The 26002-nt window shown below is 40.0% G+C and overlaps 1 protein-coding gene across 1 annotated transcript in view; it reads left to right on the forward strand.

Annotated features, from left to right (window-relative positions):
• The window catches only part of SCGN (secretagogin, EF-hand calcium binding protein), a 29988-nt gene extending 5169 nt beyond the window's left edge, over positions 1-24819 (forward strand). Inside the window, exons 3-11 of the mRNA XM_070749124.1 lie at positions 6596-6688; positions 7676-7765; positions 12611-12667; positions 14947-15024; positions 19117-19172; positions 19826-19871; positions 19977-20036; positions 22641-22709; positions 23706-24819. Of these exons, the coding sequence (XP_070605225.1) occupies positions 6596-6688; positions 7676-7765; positions 12611-12667; positions 14947-15024; positions 19117-19172; positions 19826-19871; positions 19977-20036; positions 22641-22709; positions 23706-23834 (678 nt within the window). The 3' untranslated portion in view covers positions 23835-24819. The remainder of the gene's footprint in view (positions 1-6595; positions 6689-7675; positions 7766-12610; positions 12668-14946; positions 15025-19116; positions 19173-19825; positions 19872-19976; positions 20037-22640; positions 22710-23705) is intronic.
• The last annotated feature ends 1183 nt before the right edge of the window (positions 24820-26002 follow it).

Genomic DNA, 26002 nt, shown 5'->3' on the forward strand with positions numbered 1-26002 from the left:
GAGAAAAATTACGTCATACCTACCTTCTAATAGCTGAGGTGGCGCAGCAGGTAGAGCGCAGTACTGCAGGCCACTAAAGCTGACTGTAGATCTGTAGGTCAGCAGTTCAACTCTCATCACCGGCTCAAGGTTGACTCAGCCTTCCATCCTTCCGAGGTGGGTAAAATGAGGACCTTGAATGAATGAATGAATGAATGAATAAATAAATGAATAAATAAATAAATAAATTGGTGTGAACAAAGGTCAACAGCAGCTAAATAACTGGCAATTATGATTTCATGTTGATGGGTATAGGACAGGTGGATAGAAAAGCCAAATCCAGACTAAATATCTGATTAACTTTGTGACTAACCTTAATAATTAAATAAATGGACAGATTTGAAGAACTTCTGCAGGACAAAATAACTTACACCGGAAGAATTAAGTAAATTTCATCTCACCTGATTAGTTTGTCAATCTAGCAAGGGACATATGCTTCCGATGCCATATGTGTTTGGTGGGCCAGATACATATATATGCATATTTTCAATATTGTTACTGTAATATTAGGTATTATCAATGGCTATAATCAGGGGTGGGCTACTGCTCGGACGGGGGCGGGGATGCAGTGGGGTAGCAAAAATGGAGCTCCACCCAATTTGCACTGAAAGATGTTGAAAGAAAATGCAGGGCATCCTGCATAAGCCATACCCACAGTATGGTAGTAAAAATTGTGGTAACCCTTCACTGGCTATAATCCTATAAGTGGAAAACGGGAGAGCTCCTTTCTTCTTTACTAGTCATAGATCTATTCAATCTATGACTATTTGGTAGACTATTTTGGAATAGTCACAGGTGATGCAAAGACACTTATGAAACAACCTATATTATATTTACCTATAAGCCCTGCATGGCTTAGGGCCAGACTATCTACGGGACTGTCTCCTGCCTCATACCTCCCAGAGACCAATAAGATCACACAGGATTGGCCTCCTCCATGTCCCATCGACTAAGCAATGCAGGTTGGCAGGGCCGTGGAGGAGGGTCTTCTCTGTGGCTGCCCCAGCTCTATGGAACCAACTCCCCCACGATGTCCATTCTGCTCCCACCCTACTGGTCTTCCAAAAGATTGTGAAGACCTGGCTTTGCCAGCAGGTCTGAGGGCCATGAATTTGACCTCTGTCATGGCTGACTTGTATTGAATGATATACATGTGTGTTGATTGGATTGTTTTGAGTTGTGGGTTTTTAACTGGGGCTTATAGTTTTAGATATTTATGTTTGACATCTTTTTATAGTATTTATATCTTTTTATATTGTTGCAAGCCGCTTTGAGTCCTTCAGGATTGGGCGGCATAGAAGTTGAATAAAATAAATAAATAAACAAATCTAGTAGAGTTATTGTGAGAAAGAATAATCAGCTTCTATTTTTGTTCTTTGGAAATTTAAAGGGCATCATGCAAGCAAATAAATACTAACGTGTACACTGAAAGTTGTCTCCGTTTGAATAGCTAACCGTTTCATAATTATTATTTTTAACTTTTCCTTGTTGTTATTTTTCCCCTAATGGCCAGTGGAGTGTCTACTTGTTGGTATTTTTCCCATTTTGCTACTCTAATCTGTTTTCATTTTGTGTAAGAAAAGCAGCTCCAGCTGGGGAAACAATAGAATGGCAGGATTTGTCAAGTGTGCAAAATGGAAAAAGAGACAATTGGATGGTTGAAGACAACATGGGGAATTGGGAGGGTGGTTTTTAATTGGCAATATGCACTGAGGAATCTGGGAGTTCATTTTGAAATCTGGGTTCAGAGAAGAAATTGACTTATTCACAACACAGACATCCAGAAATTCTCTTCTGGTGGTTTTCTATCTACATTTAGCAAATTTTTATTATATTTCCCTCAGGATTGTTGAGGGCTCCCCCACTCTCCTTTAAAATTTTCTATTTTGAAACCTTGACAACTCAGCTCAGCTGTTCCTGGTTACTGTTTCCGTGTACTTTAAAAGGAAAAGCTATTTGTTTTGAAATAAGAATAGTGGGTTAACCAGAAAAGTATTTTTTAGGACCTCACTAACAGGTTTACTCATCATTCCAACTTCAAACAAAACAAATAGACTGGCTTCATCTAACATTTTTCATCAACTGTCAACTAATTAAGTACACCTTCTGCAATATCTACTGTTGTGATTCAGCCTGGGGCTGCTCAGGGACCAGCTGTGTCTCTGCTGGCTCCATGCCCGGAGGAGGATGACAGCGAAGAGGAGGGGGCTGAACAGTCGGACGGGGGAGAGGAAAATCAGGAATGGGATGAAGGAGAACAGCATGAGAGCCCCCGGGGGGGCTCTCCCCAGCCAGTAGCTTGGAGTCATTAGGTGATGACGCACAAGCCGTCATTGACATGCGACAGAGACGGTCAGATCAAAGAAAGAACAATTAAAGAAGTATTATCAGCACTGAATTTGGAACAGCTGGGCTTGGGTGTGGTCCTCCTTAGCAGGGTTTAAAAGGCAGGCAAACCCTTGAAGCCATGTGGAGTGTTATCAGTTTGGAGTTGCGTTATCCTGTCTTGTTTCTCGGTGTCTCTGTTCCTGGCTTGTGGCCCAGCAGCTTTGGAAGACCCGTGGGAGGTGTAGGTCTGCTATCTACAGCCTCGGCTTGGCAGCAAGAATTCTGTATTGCTGCATGGACTTTTGCCTTCGTGGATATAACTGAAGATACAGCATTTTCCTGTTTGTAAGGACATTTTCTGTTACCTGTGTTTTTCTTGAATTTTATAAAACTGCCTTTGCCTTTTACCAGTGTGTCTGGCTTCTCTTTTTGGGTTGGTCTTGGCTTCTGGAGTGACCCAGACAGAACATCTACCAACATGGAACATTGGAGCTTTTGAACTCTGAACATATAAATCAATCAAAAACACAATATGTTTTCTATTGATATAAACAGTTTTTAACACCAATATACAAACATCTCTAGAAAAATAGGATGGTATCATAATCAAGAAAAGAAAAATGATGTTCATACTATGGGCAACCTATGGGAGGATTTAAAAGAGAGAGAGATGTGATTTTTCAAGAATATCACATAATGTGTATAATAGGAATTTTAAGTAAAGAAAATTGCCTAAAAGAATCCAGTCTGCTAACGGGTTAATTTCTTGGCATTTCCAGATTTGTAAGGTGTGGATTCTTTGATGATGAAAACAATCCTGAATGTGTATTTATTTATTGTCCCTTTGAGTTAATTTTTACTCCTGGGGAATGCCTGAACTAGTCTCTGCAGTTTTCCTGGCGTGACTTTTAGAAGTGGCTTGTCCTGCCTTTTTTGTAGGGAGATTTTTGTAGGGAGAGTTGAGAGAGATTAGTTGCTCATCTAAGTTTATCCACCTGACTTTGTGGCAGTACCAGAACTCACAGTCTCCTGGTTTCTAGTGTGGTGCCTTACACACTACAACGAACTGTTTCTTGATTAATCTAATCTAATTTTGTCTCATTTTGTCTAATCTAATTTTGTAATTAGAATTAGCTAGATATAATAACATAGTTTAAAATATTACTTGCAAACAGCAACACTGCTAACTGCTTGATAAAATATGTTTAAGTAAATAATTAATATTTGCTTCAAGTTACACATTATATAAACCAACACATACACATACATTCAAGGGTAAATTCTTAGTTGGCTTTGAGTTAAAATATATGAGCAATTAATTTGTTAGCAATTTTATTTTTAAAAAGGAAGCTAATGACTAAATCTAATGAATTATGTTCTCTTTTGCTAACCCTTTTATAGTATAATTTTCAAAGCCTTAAATGATCTTGAACTCCTTTTGTGGTTTCAACTTTGGAAAGTCAAGCTGGAAGTTTACATTATAATCATAGGTGATATTTTTAAAAATCCATCAGGGAATTCAACCCACTTCTTTTTTATACTTTCTGTAAGATCCTTCATTTGGGATAAAAATATCTGGAGGTATTGGGCTTTTCAAAATTCTTGTTTACATAATGCTTGGAGCATAGACAAATTTTAGCAATAGATGATACTCAGATTTTGGTGTTCTCTTGACTAATTTATAGGCTGTATCACCTGTTTGGATTGGCTTATTTAATTTATGTTACCTGTTTTTCATCCAGGACATCCTATAATCAACAATTCTCACAGATTGTTATCCAATGCACTGGGCATGGCATCAAACTAGATGGGTCCTGTTCTGTCTGGGTCACTCCAGAAGCCAATACCAACCCAAAAAGAGAATCCAGACACACTGGTAAAAGGCAAAGGCAGTTTATATAATTCAAGGAAAACACAGGTAACAGAAAATGTCCTTACAAACAGGAAAAACGCTGGAACTTCAAATATATACACGAAGGGAATAGTCCATGAAGCACTACCAGATTCTTGCTGCCAATACAAAGCTGTAGATAGCAAACAGACGCCTCCCACGAGTCTTCCAGACTGCGAGGCCACAAGCCAAGATCAGAGACGTTGAGAATCAAAACAGGTCACCGCAACTCCAATTGATAACACTCCACATGGCTTCAAGGCCTTGCCTGCCTTTTAAACCCTGCTGATGAGGACCACACCCAACCCCAGCTGTTTATAATTCAATGGTGAAAATATTTCTTTAACTGCTCCTTTCGCTGCTGTGAACGTCTCTGTCTCATGTCAATTACAGCTTGTGTGTCATCACCTAATGACTCCAAGCTACTGGCTGGGGAGAGGCCCCCCCCCCCCGGGGCTCTCATGCTGTTCTCCTTCATCCCATTCCTGACTCTCCTCTCCCCCGTCCGACTGTTCAGCCCCCTCCTCTGCGCTGTCATCCTCCTCCGGGCATGGAGCCAGCAGAGACACAGCTGGCCCCTGAGCAGCCTCAGGCTGAATCACAACAGGTCCATGGGTCTCCATTGGAGGATTCAGGGGAAAATGATGACATGTGCACAATGGCATCACACAAATGCTGTTACTTGTGTCAGTTGTTGCAAAGCATGTTTGTAGGAGTGGCATTTAAGTCATGGTATTATTTTTGATATCATCATGGTTTGCTGTGGATGCCGCCACTGATCTCCAAGGTCACTTCTTATGTTCAATAATTCTATGAAATGAAGGAGGAGCTATATAAACTATGCTTCAGAATTTATTTATTTATTTTATTTATTTATTCAATTTTTATGCCGCCCTTCTCCTTAGACTCAGGGCAGCTTACAGCATGTTAGCAATAGCACTTTTTAACAGAGTCGGCCTATTGCCCCCACAATCCGGGTCCTCATTTTACCCACCTCGGAAGGATGGAAGGCTGAGTCAACCTTGAGCCGGTGATGAGATTTGAACCGATGACTTGCAGATCTAGCAGTTGTTCTGTCGAGCTCTCTGGTAGAATCCTCCCGAAAATGCACAGATACAATTTCAGACACACACACATATGAATATTCAAAACAATGTTCTTTATACCAAAAATGCAAATGAACGAAGCACTCTTTTTGTATAGCAAAGAGCACTCATCTCCAAACAAATTGGTAATTTGTACAAGTCCCTTATCAGTTCTATGATACTTAGCTTGCAGCTGTGAGGCAATTCACAGTCCTTCTTCTTTCACAAAGTGAAATACACTTTGCTCTGGTTTAGTTTCAACGCAGGGAAAAATCAGTACACAAAGGTCAAAGTCAGCAAAGCAGGCACGAAACACAACGATCAGATAATCCTCCACAATGGCCAAACCCACAGGCTGCTATTTATAGCAGCCTCACTAATTACCACAGCCCCACCCAACCACAGGTGGCCTCATTTTCTTTGATAATAATCTCTCAGTTGTTGCTGCCTATGCAACCCTCTCCGCATGCGTGGCTGTATCATTAACTCTTGTTCTGAATCCAAGGAGGATCTAGATAATTGATCTCCTTCTGAGCTGTCTGCCACACTCTCCTCTTCCCTGTCACTCATATCTTCTTGGTCAGAGGAGCCTTCATCAGCAGATTCCACCGGGGGGGGGGGGCAAAACAGGCCTGCGGCATGTGGATGTCTCCCCCACATCCACAGTCCTTGGGGCAGGAGCTGGGCCAGAGCTAACCACAACAGCAGTCAGCTTCAGTGGCCTGCAGTACAGCACTTTACCTGCTGCGCCACCCTGGAATGTGATTCCATATGACACCCGGGTATTTGTATGACTCCAATTCTAAAGTTGTTCCAAAAAATTCTGCCTAGGATGAAACTCACTTGATTTTGCATGCAGATATCTTCAACTTGCTTAGTGATGGGAATTTTGGGCTCAATTTTGGTTGGAAGTTGAGGATTACCTGAAACTGCAGATGCTGTGGTTCTCTATAACTTCTTATTCTGTGCTACATATGTGGATACATGTTTGCGTGCTGCTCCTCCATTTACAAATGCCTACAAGATAATATGGCAAGTATGTTTACTTGGGAGTCTTCATTAGCAAAGCAGTTCAATTTGATTTTTACTCTTAGCATTTAGTTGCTCTAAATCTTTTCCTTTCAGTACAGAACACCAATTGTAAATCTTCCATGGGGGTGAGTTTGAAGAAACATAAAAAGAACATTCTGTTACTCTTACAATGTCAGTTGTAGCCACAGTCCTATGATCATATTTATTTATTTTGTAACAGAGCACCATTACAGAAGAAAAGATTCAGAAGATGAAAGAACAATTGATGTCAACCTACAATGTAACTAATGATGGACGCTTACAAATACAAGAGGTACCTGCCTCTTTTCTTCTTTTGGGATTTTAGAAACTAGCATAGATAATTGAACACGCCCAAGAGCTAGTTTTAAAAATATGAATTTGTTGTATCATAGACATTGCTGCTGTTTTCTCATTTCAGCCATACCTCATTCCTGGTTATGGAAATAAACCCAGCAGGGATGTTCACAAGCCCTGGTCAAAAAGATTAAGATCGCAACCACAATAATATTTGTTTATTTGTTTGTTTATTTAATTCAACTTCTTTGCCGCCCAGTTCCGAAGGACTCAGGGCAGCTTACAACAATATAAAATACAAAAAAAAGAGAGTCAAATATATAATCTTATATATTTGTCCTCCGAGAGGGGTGGCATAGAAATCCAATTAATAAATACATATAACAATAAAACCCAGATCAAACCCATAATAAACTAAATAATCAGCACAACTTACATAGCATTCATACAATTTGGCCATGATAGTTGTTAATTCATGGCCCCCAGGCCTGCGGCAAAACTAGGTCTTTGTGACCTTACGGAAAGCCATTAAGCCATTAGGGTGGGAGCAGTATGGACCTCGGGGTGGGGGGAGTTGATTTCATAGAGCCGGGGTAGCAACAGAGAAGGCCCTGCCACGCAGCCACGCCAACTTGCAATATGAGATCTGCCCATGTTTTTATGTGTGCCCTCATGCGATACCCATTAAAAAAAAAGCAGGAAGAGTTAGAACTCATTGATGTCATCTTGATTTTTGACCATGCCTTCTAGGCAGCCCTGAGTCTTGTAAACATATAGAGAAGGGGCATTGGGAATATTTTTTAAAAAGTCAGGATGATGCTTGTATGATTGAAGGCCCATTCCTTTTTTAAAAAAAACATGTGCCACATGTGTCAAACACATTTTAAAAAATCACAGGCTCATCCCTCTTAACTTTTTTTGATTGACCTAATATTGATGGAGGATATTGATTGTTATACAATGATAATAATTTGTGTTATTTTAGCTTGCAAATATGTTTTTGACTGAGGAAGACAACTTTCTGCTACTTTTCCAAAGAGAAACTCCTTTAAATAACAGCGTGGAGTTCATGCGGGTAAGAGTTCTTGCTGCATGTTCCAGGTTTTGAAAGTAACAACTGTTATTTGTTATGTCACTCAGTCCACTGCTTCAAATAAAGTAAGTAATGGAGGATTTGGTTTTTAAAAACAGAATGTATTTGTGTGAGGAGAGGTGCTAAACCTGAGACTCTTTCTATTCTTTTCTTCTGATACCCAAAAATAAATTTATCTGGGACAAGTGTTGTTGGAAAGGAGGGAGGAAAATCATATGTAGGCATGGAATATCAGCAACTTTTATCCTACAAAACTTCCTTGACATGCCTCTTGAACCATAGACCCATCTCTTTTGGGGTTTTGTATAATACATAATCTCATTTTTTATGTGTGTGGTTTACTGTGAAAGTAACAACACATGCTTCTTGACACCCTACTCTACCCTACCCTACCCTACCTTACCCTACCTTACCCTACCCTACCTTACCCTACCCTACTCTACCCTACTCTATCTTACCCTACCCTACCCTACCCTACCCTACCTTACCCTACCCTACCCTACCCTACTCTACCCTACCCTACCTTATCTTACCCTACCCTACCATACTCCTTTCTATAGCTACTTATTCAGTTCAGAAATTACAACCTTATATTTTTTTAAATCAAATATAAACACAAAAGGACTGTGTGTTTTGAACCGTTGAAAATGTCAGCCTTTGGCTTAACAAACTGCAGATGTAAGAAGGTTTAATGGCTGTTCTGTCGGGCTCTCTGGTAGAATCCTCCCAAAAATTCACAGGTACAAATTTCAGACACACACACGTTTGAAAATTCAAAACAATGTTCTTTATAATGAAAATTCACTTAAACCAAGCCCTCTTTTGGTATAGCAAAGAGCCCTCGTCTCCAAACAAACTGGTAATTTGTACAAGTCCCTTATCAGTTCTGTGATACTTAGCTTGCAGCTGTGAGGCAATTCACAGTCCTTCTTTTTTCACAAAGTGACACACACTTGGCTCTGGTTTAGTTTCAAAGCGGGGAAAAATCAGCACACAAAAAGTCAAAGTCAGTAAAGCAGTCACGAAACACAACGATCAGATAATCCTCCACAATGGTCAAACCCACAGGATGCTATTTATAGCAGCCTCACTAATTACCACAGCCCCACCCAACCACAGGTGGCCTCATTTTCTTTGATAATAATCTCTCAGTTGTTGTTGCCTATGCATTGCTCTCCGCATGTGTGGCTGTATCATTAACTCTTGTTCTGAATCCAAGGAGGAGCTAGATAATTGATCTCCTTCTGAGCTGTCTGCCACACTCTCCTCCTCCCTGTCACTCATGTCTTCTTGGTCAGAGGAGCCTTCATCAACAGATTCCACCGAGGGCAAAACTGGCCTGCAGCATGTGGATGTCTCCCCCACATCCACAGTCCTTGGGGCAGGAGCTGGGCCAGAGCTAACCACAACAATGGATAAGCCATATTTACTTTATATGGGAAGGAATAAAAGCTGTGTTTATCTGGCCATGTAGTTTAGTGATCAGATTTCTCTTATGAAAAACATGTCAGCAACATGCTGGCCTTGTGCGCCATAGTCTCTTACACACACAAAATCCTAGTAAAAAATAAGGTTTTGATCAATAAACTGAGAATGACTCAGCAGCTTTAACACATCACCAAGAGGCCCAGTTGAGCCAGTTTTTGTATGGATACTGAGATGTGTTTTGTAGACTTCCTTGTAATTCAAAAATTATTATCATTTCTCACCCTCTGAAGATCATTTGACACCTAGTTAGAACAGATTTTATGGCTTTTTAGTTTCAGCCTCAAAATGCAGTTTCAGAGAAGCTATCTTATTTGCACAGCAAATAGATGCGTGATCATGGAAACCACAGGTACATATTGAACTAGATATTTGTAGTTTGACTTCTTTTCATGGAAAAAGAAATCAGTAACACAAACAAGTGAGACCTATAATAAAATGGGATAGTGTAGAGCAGTGATGGCGAACCTTTTTTCCCTTGGGTGCCAAAAAAGCAATTATGCGCGAGTGCCCACATCCATAATTCAATGCCTGGGGAGGGCGAAAACAGCTTTCCCCATCCCCCGGAGGCCCTCTGGAGGCCAGAAATGGTCTGTTTCCCAACTTCTGGTGGATCCAGTAGGCTCGTGTTTTGCCCTCCCCAGGCTCCAAAGGCTTTCCTGGAGCCAGGAGAGGGTAAAAACGCCTTTCCTCATCCCGCCGGAGGCTCTCTGGAAGCCAAAAACACCCTCCAATAGCCTCTTGGCAAGGCAAAAATCAGCCGGCTGGCACACACATGCGTGTTGGAGCTGAGCTAGGGAAATGGCTCGTGTGCCAGACGAAATGGATCCGTGTGCCACCTGTGGCACCCATGCCATAGGTTCGCCATCACTGGTGTAGAGTATGTCATGGACAAAATAAATGGATAGCAAATGTGGTATGTTTGTACATATCTCTGCTTAATAATGGGGTATTTAAAATTTTTAAATTATTAGATTTGTTATGAACTGTTTTATTGTGTTGTGAGAGGGGCGGCATAGAAATCAAATCAAATCAAATCAAATATATATATATATTTTTAATGGCAGCTGAACTCTTTCCTTCTCTGTCTTTGAAATTTTGGGCTCAATTGTGCTGTATATATAATCTTCTTTCTAATACTAACATTTTTTCTTGTGATTGGAGACTAAACAGTAGATAAGTTCTATAAACCGATCTAATGAAGCAGATTAACAGAAAATGTTCTATGTTATTTACTTTGTTTTTTTAGCAGTACAATAACTTCTTCAGGCTTCTGCTACCTCAGTGTTTCTCAAATAGGGGGGGAACGCCCCCCTGGGGTCATGGAATGATGACAGGGGGCACATGTGACCCCAGGGAACATGTATGTTCCCTCTCAATCGATTCTACAGGACAGGGAGTGTTTTCCCAGTTGCACGCTGCTCCGAGACCGAAAGAGAAGGTGGCCAGGTGGGGTGGGGTTATTCTTGGCAGGCATCGCGGTAGCCATGAACGACATGGTGAACCTGCTGCTGGACAAAGAAGAGCATCCTCTGCAGCTGGGCGAAAGCTTCAAATGGCACTCTAAAGCCTCCTTCCACACCATTTGCTGGGAGTGCCCGACAGAGGCAGCACTTATGGGCCAGGCCGGTGACCCCAAAACATCAGCTTGATTAAGCTGCTCTAGCCCCATGTCAAAAGAGGGCCCTAACCAGCGTTCCCCGTAAGCTGCGTGCGTGCACATGCGCGTGCCCCAAAATACCCCCCGTGCACCCTTTTCCATGGGCGCGCGCTCCCCATCCCCCTGCCAGCCCAAGGGGGGGCGGGGAGGCACCGGCAGTAGAAAGAAAGGGAGCCGCGGCCGCCCCTGCCTCCCCATGGTGCCTCTAGCCCCCTCGCAGCCTTGGCCTCTTGGCCCTGCCCCCGATCCGCCCCCTCTCCTCCACCGCTACCTCCTGCCTTGGCTGCAGCTTCTTCTCCTCATCCGCGCTCCCAGCCAGGGGGCTGCGAGAGAGGGTTTTCCCCGTGGGCTTTGGGAATGCCCGCCCTTCCCCTCTCGCAACCACTTTGCCGGGAGCGCTTTCGTCCCTGACCTTTCAGCAAGGGTGCTGCAGTAGAGGCAGGCGTTCCTGAAGCGCTCGGAGAAAGCGCTCTCGCAGCCCCCTAGCTGACAGAGAGAGGGGGGGGGAGAGAAAATAAGAGAGAAAGAGAGAGAGAGCGAAAGGGGTGGAGACTGGAGAGAGATAGCAGGAGAGAGAAGAGAAAGAAAGAAAGAGAGATAGAAAGAAAGAAAGAGTGAGAGAGAAAGAAAGCAATAGAGAGAGAGAGAGCAAGAGGGGGAGAGAGGAAGAGAGAGAAATGACTCTTGATTTAAAGCATATGGTAAAAAGCACCCAAATAATAACAGAGGGAAAAAAACCCCCACACACATACACACACACACAAGGGGGGAGGAGACAGGGATGGAAAAAGAGGAGAAGATATTAATAATAGTAATAGATTTTGGTTTTGTTTTATTATTAATTTCTTTTAATAAAAAAGAAGGGAATTTCTTCCTTATTTGTTTGTTTGTTTGTTTGTTTGTTTGTTTGTTTGTTTGTTTATTTATTTATTTATTTATTTATTTATTTATTTATTTATTTATACTTCTATGCCGCCCAGTCCCAAAGGGACTGCGGCTCAGACACTATACTTTTCCACACCGAAAAAAAAATAGAGGGAACATTGGCCCTAACTACAGTAGCCTATGCCTGCCTAACCAAAAAGAGGCTCCAATGAGTTCAGTGTGACTTACTCCCAAGTAAGTGGGTAGAGCAGCCTTCCCCAGCCAATAGTTTGCTTGCAGCTTATAAGTAAAATAATAAATATTAACACTAACATTCCATTGGGGCCCAGATCAGAGAGTTGCAGGGGGCGCAAAATGTTTTCTTCTTCCTGGGGAGCCTCGGTGGCGAGTGAGCCTCAGTGGCACAGTGGTTAGAATGGAGTACTGCAAGCTACTTCTGCTGATCACCGACTGCCAGCAGTTTGGCAGATCGAATCTCAGAAGGCTCAAGGTTGACTCAGCCTTCCATCCTTCCAAGGTCGGTAAAATGACGACCCAGATTGTTGGGGGCAATCTGTAAACCGCTTAGAGAGGGCTGTAAAAGCACTGTGAAGCGGTATATAAGTCTAAATGCTATTGCTAAAATGCTATTGCTACTGGGGAGGGCATAATAGAAAATAATTGAGAAGCACAGTGCTACCTGAACCTGTAGCACTGTAATAGTCTTGAGAGAAATCTGTCAAAGGATTTATTGGTGAGGTCATGATGTTAATTCAAGGACATAATTTGTAAAGTATCACACTTTTTCTTTCCTGCAGATCTGGCGCCATTATGATGCTGACAGCAGTGGCTTCATTTCAGCCGGTGAACTCCGAGTAAGTTTCTGGGCTTGCTGGAACTGTATTCAGATGCTGCTTTTGTTATTAGCTACTCTCTGATTATGCTTGCCTATTACCTATGCTATGCAGAATTCCAGGTAAGCCACCTTTCACAATGTGGGCTCAAGCTGCAATTAAGTTTCCGGGGGGGCAATTGTGGATGGGAAAAATGACCCCAATAGGCCTACAGCCTGTATATAGAGAAGACTTGGATGTTCTGTTCTCCTTTAGGGCAATATTTGCGGGTTAATTTATTATTTATTTTATTTTTAAAATTTATTTATTTGTCAAACCTGTACAAGATAACAGGTATAAACATGGACATGAACATAGGAAATGATACAAATAAATGGGAACAGTAGGACAGGGACTAGGCTTATGCATGTCCCCTTATGGACCTCTTAGGAATCGGGTTAAGTCCATGGTGGACAATTAAAGGTTAAAGCTATGTGGGTTGGGGATGTAGCAACAGACTCAGGTAGAGCATTCCAGGCGTTGACCACTCTGTTGCTGAAGTGGTATTTTCTGCAATAGAGTTTGAAGCGGTTTACCTTGAGTTTGTATTTATTGTTTGTCTGAGTATTATTGAGGTTGAAGCTGAAGTAGTTGTTGACGGGTAGGACATTGTAGAAGACAATTTTGTGTACTATGCTTAGGTCAGACCATAGTTGGCGTAGTTCTAGGTTGTCCAAGCCCAAAATTTTGAGCCTGGTTGTATAAGAGATTCTATTGTGAGCAGAGGAGTGGAATACTCTACTTGTGAAATACCTCTGGACCCGCTCAATTGTATTAATGTCTGATATAGAAACATAGAAACATAGAAGACTGACGGCAGAAAAAGTCCTCATGGTCCATCTAGTCTGCCCTTATACTATTTCCTGTATTTTATCTTACAATGGATATATGTTTATCCCAGGCATGTTTAAATTCAGTTACTGTGGATTTACCAACCACGTCTGCTGGAAGTTTGTTCCAAGGATCTACTACTCTTTCAGTAAAATAATATTTTCTCATGTTGCCTTTGATCTTTCCCCCAACTAACTTCAGATTGTGTCCCCTTGTTCTTGTGTTCACTTTCCTATTAAAAACACTTCCCTCCTGAACCTTATTTAACCCTTTAACATATTTAAATGTTTCGATCATGTCCCCCCTTTTCCTTCTGTCCTCCAGACTATACAGATTGAGTTCATTAAGTCTTTCCTGATACGTTTTATGCTTAAGACCTTCCACCATTCTTGTAGCCCGTCTTTGGACCCGTTCAATTTTGTCAATATCTTTTTGTAGGTGAGGTCTCCAGAACTGAACACAGTACTCTAAATGTGGTCTCACCAGCGCTCTATATAAGGGGATCACAATCTCCCTCTTCCTGCTTGTTATACCTCTAGCTATGCAGCCAAGCATCCTACTTGCTTTTCCTACCGCCCGACCACACTGCTCAGTATGGATTCCAAGCAGAGGAGCTGTATTCTAGAATTGGTCTGGCAAAGATTTTATATGCCCTAGTTAGCAGTACAATATTACCGGAGAAGAAGTTTCATAAAATTAGGTTAACAACTCTTAAGGCTTTTTTGGCAATGCTGTTACAGTAAGCTCTGGGGCTTAGTATTCCTAGGTTCTTGACAGTGTGAGGTCATATCCACCCAGGTTGTATTTGGTGTTCTGATTTTTTTTTTAACCAATGTATAAGACAGAGCATTTGTTAGTTGAGTTTTGGATTACCAATTGCGTGACCATTCTGACACATAGTCAAGGTCTCTTTGTAGGGCAGCAGTATTGTCGGTGGTGTTAAATAGTTTTACATCATCAGTGAAGAGGACACAGCTCCTTATAATATGATTGCAAAGGTCATTTATGTAAAGTATAAAGAGTGTGGGTCTGAAATCACTGCCTTGGGGGACACCGCTGTTAACTGGTGCTGAGTTTGATAGGGCGTTCCCTATTTTGACTACTTGTTGCCTGTTTGACAGGAAGGTGGCTATCCACTTTTACAGGGATCTGGAAACACTGAAAGAGCTTAGTTTTAACAGTAGTGTGTCATGTACTACTGAATCAAAGGCTTTGCGGAAGTCTATACAAATTTCTTTTACCTTTGTAGAGGAGCTATTTTCTCTTTAAAATGGTGGAAACCCGCTGTGCCTATTTTCACCTACAGAGGCAAAAACAAAGTTGGTCATCACTGAATTATGCATGAGATTTGTATGAATCAAGCTCTGAATCATGCATATTGTTCCAGGATAAAGCTGAAATTTAACCTCTACCCTCTTTCCTGAACTTAGGACTTTCTGCAAGATCTGTTTCGGCAGCATGAAAAAAATGTTTCCAAGGCAAAACTGCAAGAATATACTGATACCATGGTAAACTAAACTTTCCTAACTATTCCTCCTAGCATTATAGTAATTCCTACATCTCTGAGGCAGCTTGAAGGATTTTTTACATTATTTGGATGTGTGCAGCAAAGGATGAAAAAGAATATTATACACAAAGCACAGAGGATTTAAGGATCATTTCAAAGAGCAATCTTCTATCTTCAGAAATATAATGCAAGGGGGGGGGGAATGGAAACATTAGAGCAAGAGCAAAGAGAAAATGAAGTAAGGAGAGACCTGAGAAGGGGATTGAACTAGATGACCACATAAGAACCTTCCAATTCTGGAACTCTATATTTTGTCTTTATTGGACTCAGAGCACATCCCCCACTTGTGCCCAATAATATGTCATTTTTACACATGGTGCTGGAGGGAAATGTCACCAACAGCCGATGCTTTTTTAAAGGAAGTGCTTCCCAAACCCACATAATTTATCCAAAATTGGGAATTTCTTTCAGCAGAGACACACAAACTCATCATCCAATCCCAATAGGTCTTTAAATAAGACCTTTCTGATTAAAAAGGATATCAATAAAAAGAATTTATTGATAAGTGGTTTTGGGTAAGGAAGGAAAGGCTCAGGAAGTCCTGCTTTAAAGAGGTTTGGTGTTCTGCTGGCGTGTTTCAACCGCCCGTAATTACAGGGTAATAAGTCCAGGAAAACACACACCACACGATAAAAGGAAAACCCAAAAGTTTTTATAAATATAAAAACAGAAACAGCTCCCTTTTTAAATGTCAAAGGGATTTTCTGGTACACACAAGGCACAGGTTAAATGCAATCCAATTGCTCACCCAATAACTGGGTAATTGAGTCCAATGCTAAAGTCCAGAGAGTCCACACACAATCTTGAACAGCACAAAAACCACAATCTTGACGAAACAATGAATCAGATAAACTGCCATGAGGCTAAAACACCAGGTTGCATTTTATCTGTAGCACTAATTACAGCAGCCCCACACAACCACAGGTGGCCTCATTTTCTCTTGTAATAATCCTTCAGTTGTTGTCTCCTATGCATCACTCTACGCATGCGTGGATGTGTCATTAATTCTTGTTCAGAATCCAAGGAGGTTACAGGTGATTGATCTCCTCCTGGGCTGTCTGCCAAACTCCCCTCTTCCCTGTCACTCACGCTTCCTTGGTCTCAGGAAGCATCGTCGGCAAATTCCATCAGGAGCAAAACAGGCCTGCGGTGTGTGGATGTTTCCCCCACATCCACCTGCACATTCCTTGGGGCAGGAGCTGGGCCAGAGCTATCCACAACACTTGGTAAGATCGTGCGGAAGGATGCTCATGTTCTTGTCCTAAATCAAAAACATTCCTTCAGCTTTTGGGGCTGCGGCAACAGCTGGAAAGTGTAAAGGGTGAATGCTTTGCAGAATGTCAGCAACCAAAAGTAAATTTTCAGATGCAGGATATTAATTGAGGCTGGCTCTACAACCACATTAGTCCAGTGTTATTGTTATTATTTCATCTTTATTGGCTGCCAGTTTATTTCCACATGCTCAGTTTAAATAGTTGGTTTGGCCTTCATAGCGCTAACAACACAATATATCTACTTAACATTAAAAGCCACTAATTTCAATGATTTTATATTCAAGTGAGCGCATATAGATTGCCATCTAAATGACCTAACCATGTAAGCCTTTTCCATTTCAATATTTCTTATAACCTGTTTTTTAAAAAGCTCACTTGGAACCAACGATCAGGAGCACTTAGTCCAAACACGTGTTGAGTTTGTTTAGTCCTAGTAATTTTATTCATTATGTTTTCTTTCCATGATGCAAGCTAGCAATTTTTTGAGATATTTTATCTCAATTATGTTGAACTCATTAAAATATTATACAGTATACCTAGAAACTTTTTTGAATTAAGGACTAAGATTATTAGCACGGTGAGACAAGTCCTTTTTTTTATATAAATTTTTTAAATTAATTTTTAACAAATTTATATTACACACAACATAAAACAGTGCATAGTGAAATGTGCCCACCGCCCAGACACACACACATTCCCCACCACCAAATGGGGGTGTTTCTTGTATAGTCCACTTGACCCAAGAGCAATATATCTATTTACATATTATAGAGTGATTCCAATTTATTTCTTATAGCTTGGTTTCGGATTCTGCTCGTCATATATCGTCTTACCTTGTCCTCGGTGAGACAAGTCTTGAGTATCTATTATTTCATTTCAATTCCAGAAACAGAACAAATCTGTAAATAACCATTGCTTGCATCACTGTTATTTTAACTACATTTAAATGAAAATTTGAATTTTAAACTGCGTAAGCAAGCTTTTTAATCTAAAAAAAATAGCACACATGCACAAAATAATCCAGTCCTTTGCTAAAATCATTGGAAGAGACTTTTCTACTCAAGTTTCAGTGAGATACATACGGTGATAATTCAAAGGGTAGTTTTTCTAGTAATGGACCTCTTGGAGAGCCAGCAATCCAGCAGTGGGTTGCTCCAGGCTTGGAAGAGTTCTTAGAACCTATAGTGCTGGCGGTGTGAGGCTCTGCCCACCCATCCAGGATGCTTCTATGCACACAAACCATCAGTTGTTATGGAAACATTGGAAAGGAGGAGAAAACAGGTAAATATTTTGCTTATAGAAATATAGAAGATTGATGGCAGGAAAAGACCTTATGGTCCATCTAGTCTGCCTTTCTACTATTTCCTGTATTTTATCTTAGGATGGATATTTGTTTATCCCAGGCATGATTAAATTTAGTTACTGTGGATTTATCAACCGTGTCTGTTGGAAGTTTGTTCCAAGCATCTACTACTCTTTCAGTAAAATAATATTTTCTCACGTTGCTTCTGATCTTTCCCCCAATTAACCTCAGATTGTGCCCCCTTGTTCTTGTGTTCACTTTCTTATTAAAAACACTTCCCTCCTGAACCTTATTTAACCCTTTAACATATTTAAATGTTTCGATCATGTCCCCCTTTTCCCTTCTGTCCTCCAAACTATACAGGTTGAGTTCATTAAGTCTTTCCTGATAAGTTTTATACTTAAGACCTTCCGCCATTTTTGAGGCTCATCTTTGGACCCATTCAATTTTATAAATATTTTTTTGTAGATGAGGTCTCCAGAACTGAACACAGTATTCCAAATGTGGTTTCACCAGTGCTCTATACAGCAGGATCACAATCTCCCTTTTCCTCCTTGTTATACCTCTAGCTATGCAGCCAAGCATTCTACTCACTTTCCCTACCGTCTGATTGCACTGTTCACTCATTTTGAGACTGTCAGAAATCACTACCCCTAAGTCCTCGAAGAAGAGGGGCGGCATACAAATCTAAATAATAATTATTTATTTATTTTATTTATTTATTATTTAGATTTGTATGCCGCCCCTCTCCGCAGACTCGGGGCGGCTCACAACAGAATCATCATCATCATCATCATCATCATCATCATCCTTCTCTTCTGAAGTTTTTGCTAACACAGAACTGGCAATACAATACTCAGATTGTGGATTCCTTTTCCCCAAGTGCATTATTTTACATTTGGAAACATTAAACTGCAGTTTCCATTGCTTTGACCACTTATCTAGTAAAGCTAAATCATTTGCCATATTACAGACACCTCCAGGAATATCACCCCTATTGCACATTTTAGAGTCATTGGCAAATAAGCAAACCTTCCCCTATGTCACTCACAAACATATTAAAAAGAATAGGACCCAGATCAGACTCTTGTGGCATACCGCTTGTAACCAGGCTCTGCTCAGAATACTCGCCATTAACAACAATCCTCTGATATCTATGCTTCAGCCAGCTGCAAATCCAGGGATTAAGTTAAGTATTTAATGCCCACTAGCTGAAAGAAGGGTCACAAAATATTATTTTAAAGTTATGACTTCAATAATCCAAATATCCTTGGGAGATATCTTTGGTAGATTTATATCAATATCTTTGGATCACCACATTTGTCTTGCCCACTGTCACTCAAGTAACTTGAGTGTATCATTCCGATTAGTAAAATGCTATTGGTTTGGGGGTGTTTGGTTTTTTTCCCTAGCTTTCCTATTATTAATCATTTCATTTCCACTATTTGCTTTGTAGATGAAGCTCTTTGACAAAAATAAAGATGGCCGGCTGGATCTGAATGATCTTGCAAGGTAAATATTCATGGTTTCGATTCGCTCGGAATGGCCTCAGCCCCTTACCTCATATTGTGCGGCTCAGGAATGAATGAATGAATGAATGAATGAATGAATGAATGAATGAATGAATGAATAAACAAACAAACAAACAAACAAACAAATAATCCCAAATTACTGTTTCAAAAAATGTCTGTTAACTTCCCATGAAATCTATCTGAGCTCTGTCAAGCACAAACACAACAGATTCAAACTTAATATTAACCGCTACAAACGTGACTGTAAAAAATATGACTTTAGCAATCGAGTTGTCGAAGCGTGGAACTCATTACCAGACTCAATAGTGTCAACCCCTAACCCCCAACATTTCTCCCTTAGACTATCCACGATTGACCTCTCCCGGTTCCTAAGAGGTCAGTAAGGGGCGTACATAAGTGCACTAGTGTGCCTTTCGTCCCCTGTCCAATTGTCTCTCCTTGTCTCATATATCATATATCTTTTCTTCCTTTCATATATCTTCTCCCCTATTTTATATTTTTCTTTATATATACTGTATTACCTCATGTTTATTCTCTTCTATATGTATTGTGTATTGGCAAAATAAACAAAAAAATGTCTATTTCTGTGGAAATGAAGACTCAGAAAATAATGGTTTGGCTTTTTCCACTCAGGATTTTAGCTCTTCAGGAAAATTTTCTCCTTCAATTTAAACTGGATGTAAGTACAGTAATTTTCGGGGAACTTGATTATTATTATTTTTTTCCCTGTGGTTCCTCCCACCTCCCAAAAATTAATTCCTCTTCTACATGTCTTTTGATTTAGGCTTCCAGTGTAGAAGAAAGAAAAAGAGACTTTGAGAAAATCTTTGCACACTACGATGTGGTAAGAGTTGGGAATACCAACCTTGCAATACACCAAATGATAGCCACCCGTTTTATGCATACTGTCCTTTATTGGAAGACATTCTCAAACACTCTATGTCTAGCTTAAAGATAAGTTAAAGATAATCAATGAAGCGGAATTTCCCCGTCATTAAAGAGTCTGATTTAATCGCCATGCAAATCATGAGTGCCCTCATACAGATGTAATTTGCATCGAAATTACATGATTCACACTATTTGCACAATCATTGCTGATGTGATATTATTGTGACTGGTCAGTTAAACTACAAGTCACTTGGTTATAATTATTCACAAAGTGTAAAAATGGATTTCACTTTATTTAAATTATGGTAATTATTTTTAAATGTAAGTGTGTGTCTACAAATCTTTTGTACATGCATAGTTGCAGAGATTATTATAGCAAATGGGTCAACGGGGCATTATTCAAACAAATACTGCTCTTAGCAGAGGCCATTTTCTGCCTTCCATTACTTAAAATGTCAAAAATAATATATATATTTTAATGTACTAGGGCTGTGCAAAACCTTTCAAAGAAATGCGGTATTTGGCAGTAAGCAAGGATCTGTATCTATTTTGTAATCATTAAAGCTAGAGGTTTTGGGGTTTTTTGCTTATGGCAAGGATCATGTGTTGCTTCAGAAGCAGATCCTGGCTGTCTTCCATTCATAGTAATTCTTTTTGTCTTCTAGGTACAAATACAGATAATTCTGGTCTCTCACTGTAATACACTTTAGCCAAACACAGATGAAAACTATTTGGGGGTGTCAAACTCACAGCCCACAGGCCAGATGCATCAGACGCTGGGCACTCCCACCCCTGGTTTAAAAAAGGGGGGGGAGTCATGATACATCACAAGATGGTGACATGACAGCGTGACTTTGACACCCTTGTTATAGGCCAGTGATGGCGAACCTGTGGCAAGGGTGCTACAGGTGGCACCAGGAGCCATATTTGCTGGCATGCGAGCCATTGCCCTAGCTCAGCTCCAACGTGCATGTGTGTGCCAGCCAACTGGATTTTGGCTCACACAAAGGCTCTGGCAGGACATTTTTGGCTTCCAGAGAGCCTCCAGGGGGAGATGGGAGGGCAATTTTACCCTCCCCCGGCTCCAGGGAAGCCTTTGGAGCCTGGGGTGGATGAAACACGACCCTACTGGACCCACCAGAAGTTGGGAAACAGACCATTTCTGGCCTCCAGAGGACCTCCAGGAGGCAGGGAAAACTGTTTTTGCCTCCCTGGGCTTTGAATTATGGCCGTGGGCACTCGAGCATGCGTGATAGCACTCATACGCGCTCTTTTGGCATCTGAGGGAGAAAAGGTTTGCCATCACTGCTATAGGCAGCGGAAAATTTCTCTATCTACAAAGGTTTTCATAGCTGTCATATTTCATTTCATTTTTATGAGTTGGAATTGTGCAAAGAATTTCCACAAACAGATGACCATCTCTAGCTTTCAAAGCCAACTGTTTGCAATAAGAAGCAGAACAATAGAATTATGTAGAGGAGGACAGCTGTACCTGCTTCCTCCTTGTGTTTGCACAGATGACACACACATTTAAAGTACTTGTAGAAAGTTTATGACTCTTATTGATGTGGTCCATGTGGCGGAAATAACTTGTTGCTGATATCCCATTAGTCTCTAATATGGCACAGCTCTTATAAGATTTATCAGTCTACTTGTTGTCACAGCTGACCAGATAGGAGTAAGGCAGTATTTTTTTCCTTTATGGATTCTGGGTAATTTTCTTTCTCTTTTCTTTTCTATGAGATCCTTCCTAGGGATATAGCTTCCAAGATTGAGTATATTATTGCTAGGAAGAAGAGCAAAATATGTATGTATATATGTGGGGTAAAAGCGTTGACATATATATAGTCTCCCTTAATTTTCAAATTCAGCAAAAAAACATGTGACATATATATATATGACATATCAATATACCAGGGTGATCCGACATAAAAAACATATAGCCCCTCCCTGGTACAGAGCTGAAGGGATCAGGTCTGGTGGCTCAGCTGTTAATTCTCTGCCTTAAAAGGCAGAAGCTGCCAGATCAAATCCCAGTAAGGGTGTGGCTAGCTGATGAGGCCAGAACAAGGCCAAAATGGTGCCATCCTAGTCTCCCTTAATTTTAAAATTTCAGCAAAAAACATGTGATACATGTAGATATGTGTGTGTGTATGTGACATGTTTTTTTGTTGAATTTGAAAATTAAGGGAGACTAGGATAGATCTATTTCGGCCTTATTTTGGCCTCACCAGCTAGCCATACCCACTGGGACTTGAACCTGCAACCTTTGCCTTGTAAGGCAGAGAATTATCCTCTAGGCTACAGTATACAATCCCTTCAGCTCTGCACCAGGGAAGGGTTACATATTTTTGTGTCAAATCACCCTGGTATATTGAAGGAACATCACAGATCCTTATTTGCCTCTTGGCCCAACCTAGGGCCATTTCCATTTTATTGATAGCCGACAATTCTATCTATATGTGTCACATGTTTTTTTGCTGAATTTGAAAATTAAGGGAGACTATATATATGTCAACGCTTTTACCCCACAAATGTGTATGTTCTTTATATATTCCAGAGTAAGACGGGAGCTCTTGAAGGTCCAGAAGTTGATGGGTTTGTAAAAGATATGATGGAGCTTGTGAAGGTAACTTTTTGTTATTATGTTTTCTGCCCGTTATTTTTTAACCAGAAAACTGCTCACAGTCTTAGAGCAATTAGTCCACCAGTGAATGTTTCAGTTCAGCTATTTAATGATTGAACAAAATAAGCTGCTTCGATTTTCTCTTTGATGGAAGGTAAAGAAGAGAAGAATGGGAACATGTTATGCAACACCATCTTTTGCATACATTACAGCTTGTCTTGTTCAAATTATCCATCCTTCCTCAGTTACTGCCCTTTCCCATCCTCCCTTCCAGATATAAACATTTGCTGATAATGTAGTAACTGTGTGTTTCAGTTCCACAGAATGTATTTCTTCCAACCTTCCCCAATCTGATAACTTTCTTTTTGTTGGATTACACCTGCCGTTACCTGTAAAGATCAAGCAATTACCTATCTTCGCTAGGGATAATAGGAATTCAGGCTCAAAATATCTGGAAGAGAAGTTCAAGAAATTGAAGAAGCCTGTTTCATGTTATGTGTTTTTTTAAAAAAAAAATATTAAATCTATTATCCCGGAGTACAACTCCATTATTTCTCATTATCCCAGCAAATGACACTGACTGGATATAACCTTGCTGGGCTAGGAGGCTAAATGGGGTTAAACCTTGTTTATAGTTAAATAAGGGACTTTGAAGGAATAGTTGCTGGGAAATGAAGAAACAACATAGAAAAGGCAGAGGAAGGCTCTGGCATAGATTGATGTCATGCCCACTGGTGTATAATTCATCTTGGCAATGACGTGTTGTTCCCGTGTTGTGTTCAGTTTTATAATATTTTAATTTTTCAAGAATTTTTAAGGTGTTGTATTGAGTTTAACTTAAATTAAATCAATCAATTAAATAAAGTAGATGGGTATTAAATAAAGTAGATGAGTTTAATGCTAAAAATGAGTGCTTTTATTTCTCTCTCTCTCTCCTATCCCTCCCTTCCTCCCTCCCTCTCTCTCTCTTTCTCTCTCTCTCTTTCATTATTGTTATAGCCCAGCATTAGTGGTACAGATCTGGATAAATTCCGAGAGGTCCTGCTTCATCATTGTGATGTGAACAAGGATGGAAAAATTCAAAAATCTGAGCTTGCCTTATGTCTGGGGATTAAAAATACCCCATAGGCAATAATATGCTTCTTTCTATGATCTAACAGCTTTTTTTGTGTGTGTGAAAACATGTGTGAAACCTTTTTCAGTACCATATAATAAAAATCTGCTATATAAACTTAGAAGATAGGCTCATGAAGGTTAAGGCTATTCAATTAACAAGAATCTAATCACAAGTATGTATTCAGATAGAAAATATGATGAGTAGCAACTGGTTAATGTTGTCCAAAGGAGATATTATCTCTCATAGTCTTAGACATTTTTGATTAATGAGAAAGTTCTGTGATTGCTATAACAAGAAAAGTTTTTGGTGTTTATTTGCTTTTAATGTTTTCATTTCCTGGGCTGTGTCCTTCATCCAGTGTTCCCTTCATTTTGTCCTTCCCTACTGTCAAGTAGAGTAGAGATAGTCCTCAACTTACAACTGTGGTAGAGCCTGCCCATTAGGGTCATAAGTTGAAAGATTCATAAAGTGTGTTATCATGTGACCAACCCAATTTTATAATTTTTTTGCAACAGCCGCTCAGCAAATGCGGTTGTTAAAGCGAACCCATTGTTGCTATGGAATAATTTTGCCAAAACACGCAAATAAATACAGATTTTCAGCAAAAACATCATAAATCATAGTCATGTGACTGTGAGATACTGCAAGCAGCTATAAATATGGTCTGCTTGTCGAGTGCCCAAAATGTGGTCACTTGGTTGTGGAGGAGAGCAGCTGTCAAACTTTGGAACGATGTAATGATTTCAAATGATCGCTAAGTGACCCGTTAGAAGTTGAGGATTACCTGTATGGTCTTTCAAACTCTCACAGTGTCGGGGTTTTTTTTGTAAGAATATTTACAGAAAAATAAAGCACAACTGTTGAAAACACAGAGTACAATTGGAATGTATATTATTGATTATATATCCATAAGTTCCTGGGCATATTATGTGTGAATTGATTATATATCCATAAGTTCCTGAGCATATTATGTGTGCAAATCTTTGTCTTTTTTATGTCCTATCGCCAAAGACAGGCGATAACATACCTGGGAATTGTGAAGGTCTGTTGGAAAGCAACAATGAAAAGTATTGCTTTTTTTAAAAAAGCTATTTCATTTTCCTACTTTAGAATAATTCCAAAGCTTGCTTTGCTTTATAACATATAGTAAAGTAAATAATTAAAATAATCATTAAGTGTTGTACCACATGTTTCTTGACAAATCTATATTTTCTTTTATGTACACTGAGAGCATATGCACCAAGACAAATTCCTTGTGTGTCCAATCACACTTGGCCAATAAACCATTCTATCCTATTCTATTCTAAAAATAGCTAAGATGCTCCTTAGCAATGGGCTGGTTTCCATTTCTAAAAATTTCTGCTTTCCTGATGAAGTTGGTGTCGTAGAATACTATTTACATCCTAGCAAATTTAGAAAGAAGTAGGCGGAATATTTTTTATTTAATGTGCACTTATACATAAACAAAATTATACAAGGAAAAACAAAAGTCACAACATCGTTTTAGCCAGTATCAGCAATGTAGCTATTTAAAAATCAGATTTTTTTAAATCGCTCAGACTGTCATCATTTAAATTCACCCTACTGAAAAGAAAAATTCTCCCTAATGTATAAAGGTCCTAAAAAGGGGCGGGGGAATAATATCCTTTTTAAACCTAAGGAGCTACAAACAGGAGAGACATGTCAAAAAGCTTTATTTTCTGAGATACCAAATTCTCATAACACAAGAAAAACGGGGAAAACATAACAGTATGTTGTGACTTATATTTCACACTCTGGTTTGTTGTTTCTTTCCTGTAACTAGCCAGCTGTGTATCTCTTTTTTCTTTCTCCCAAGAGCCTTTCATTCTCAGTGAAACATACTGGCTACAATTTTAAAAAAATCAGTATTGTTTGCTTAACTACTTAATGGAACAAAATAAGTTCCATTTTCTTTCTATAATGAGCTTTGTTAATGCTTCTTGAACAGCAGCAATGCCAACTGTGCTGGCTAACAATCGTAGTACATATGTCAGGCAGGGAAGGGCTGCCCGTTGCCAGCCCTACCAGTACACTTCCTGGGGCTGGTGGGTATGTGTGTGCGAGTGACAAACTGGTGCATGTGCATTGGCATGTGATTCGGCTTTTGTGCATGCGCCCGAAGTCAAATCTTGTGCGCATGCAAGATTTTGGTGATTTT

Source organism: Erythrolamprus reginae, chromosome 3, assembly GCF_031021105.1.
Source record: "Erythrolamprus reginae isolate rEryReg1 chromosome 3, rEryReg1.hap1, whole genome shotgun sequence".
Taxonomy (NCBI): domain Eukaryota; kingdom Metazoa; phylum Chordata; class Lepidosauria; order Squamata; family Dipsadidae; genus Erythrolamprus; species Erythrolamprus reginae.